Source organism: Austrofundulus limnaeus, unplaced genomic scaffold (assembly GCF_001266775.1).
Source record: "Austrofundulus limnaeus strain Quisiro unplaced genomic scaffold, Austrofundulus_limnaeus-1.0 Scaffold22, whole genome shotgun sequence".
NCBI classification, from domain to species: Eukaryota; Metazoa; Chordata; class Actinopteri; order Cyprinodontiformes; family Rivulidae; genus Austrofundulus; species Austrofundulus limnaeus.
The window spans coordinates 2,964,001-2,966,015 of NW_013952424.1; the positions used below are offsets into that span (position 1 = coordinate 2,964,001).

Sequence of the window (2,015 nt, forward strand, 5' to 3'; positions counted from 1 at the left end):
CCCTATTAATTGATTGTTAGTCTAAAATTGAATTACCATTTAAATGACTTAAACAAAATAAGATTAGTTGCTGAAACCTCAAATTAAACTCACAAAGCTCTGCAGGTGACGTCACAAGATAAGATCGGTTTCTTTGAACCACTCACTTTTTCATTTGAAGAGAAAGTCAGCCACCAGAGCAGTAAAAGAATCGCATTAAATCTGATAATACGGTTAAAATCAGATGTTTATTCTGTATAAAAAAGACACAATCATTTATTTTATTTTCTTCCAGATGATGCCTGAAATCCGAGTGGCTCTCTTCGGCGCCAACCCAAACCGCAAGTTCATGGACTGAGAGCCTCTGCTGTATTCAAGACAAACACTCCTTTTTTTTCTTCTTTTTTTTTAAATTCTCATTGTTTTATGAAACACACCATTCCTTCATCTGTGAAACAAAAATGCTGACGCAGAAAAGAGTCGTCGTGCGTGTGATGTGTTGCTGTGCGTTTCTAWGGGGCGTGACCGAAGCTGCAGATTAACGATGCAGATGTGCGTAGATGTTGCTGCGCAGCTGGTAAAGACTGGTTTTAACTCTGCTGCTCTCAGTTCCCAGTGGGCTTTTGTTTTTTTCAGGGATTTGGCTGCATGTTTAACAGGTCGTCGCCTAATCGGATCAGTTTACGACACACGGCTTTTGTGCCGCAGCAGTTTCATGAACCTCTGCAGCACGTTGTAAGCTGCACGGAGCATTGTGTAGCCAATCAGTGTCTGCTCCAACCAGTCACAGGCAAACAAACGGTACCCTAGAAACCAAACTGTCCACGGTTCACGACCCTACGGCGTTAATTTATTGATGTTACATCGAGTTATTCGTCATTCCAGAAGGTGCATTGTATGTATATGAGGTTTTCCAAACTTAAATTATATTTGTGTGCTTGTTTTGTTTTGTTTTATTTGTGATTGTACCCCCACTGTAAATGTAAAAGTATATAAAAACAATCTAAATGTCTACTCCTCTCCTCCATGTTCTTTCTTTGACTCATCCGGTCCATTCATGCCTCATTCATTAGTTTATCACATGGTCAGACAAAAAAAAAAAAAAAAGCTCCAGTTATTTGATTCTCAGCATTTTGCTGACATGCTCAGTTTGTTGAGGGAAAACAAGCTTCACTTTCAGAGAGGGCAGAGCTGGGACGCGTCTCCAGGATCAGCTCTTAGGTTGTGAGTATCACCACAAAAAATAGATTTAAGTGATTTTTGTTTTTGTTGTTGAAGCTTTAATTTAATTTTCTTTTCAGCTCACAGGAGCATGTTTTAGCGCTGCGCTTCACTGCGAGAGCTGAGAACATGGTCTCTCTCTGCCTGGCCCTGCTCTCCTCTCTCCCCCTGCTGTGGTTCCTGAGGGGAGGCCACGCGATGCCCGATCCTGCTCGCAGGGACCTGCTGATGCGTGAGGAGATGTCCAGGCAGACGGGAGGCCTGCTGGCGCTGACCGCCGCGGAGCAGAAGCTAGACGCTCGCCTCCGGCAGCTAAAGGAGCAGGAGATGTCCGCTGCACGCTTCCTCCCTGCTGTTCACTTCTTTAGGGCGAAGCCTCTCATCGAGAAGAGCTCCATCTTCAAACTGCTGCAGAAGATGCCTAAAGGTGAGCACACACGACCTGAGGGGGCCGTAAAGTAATCCCCCTTTTTTAATGTGTTAAACCTGTGTAGACTGTCTTTAATCAGATATACAGTACCAACATTTTCAACACTTATAAAAGAAATAAGAAAAATAGCAAAACCTGATTACAAGAAAAAAATAAACACAAGTAGCTTGTTCATCCCACTGCTACAAAAAGGCTGAGATTAGAGAAGATAAATATAAAAACTGAAAAAATAAGCACAATTAAGAACTTTAAAGATGCTAACTTTCTTCATGTAAGGAAAAATTTATGATTGTTAACTGTTACACAAAGTTACAAATAAACAAAAAACACAACACATTTACAAATATGAAAAAAATAGCTAAATAAGTACAAAACATTAAAACCA

General features: G+C 41.1%; 2 protein-coding genes across 2 annotated transcripts in view; both read left to right on the forward strand.

The window, feature by feature from the left end:
- The window catches only part of atp6v1e1b (ATPase H+ transporting V1 subunit E1b), a 6,470-nt gene extending 5,479 nt beyond the window's left edge, over nt 1-991 (forward strand). The window contains exon 10 of the mRNA XM_014004247.1: nt 275-991. Within this exon, the coding sequence (XP_013859701.1) occupies nt 275-337 (63 nt within the window). The 3' untranslated portion in view covers nt 338-991. The remainder of the gene's footprint in view (nt 1-274) is intronic.
- A 40-nt stretch (nt 992-1,031) lies between these two features.
- ada2b (adenosine deaminase 2b) overlaps nt 1,032-2,015 on the forward strand; it is a 9,373-nt gene continuing 8,389 nt past the window's right edge. The window contains exons 1-2 of the mRNA XM_014004246.1: nt 1,032-1,203; nt 1,281-1,627. Coding sequence (XP_013859700.1) covers nt 1,037-1,203; nt 1,281-1,627 — 514 coding nt within the window. The 5' untranslated portion in view covers nt 1,032-1,036. The remainder of the gene's footprint in view (nt 1,204-1,280; nt 1,628-2,015) is intronic.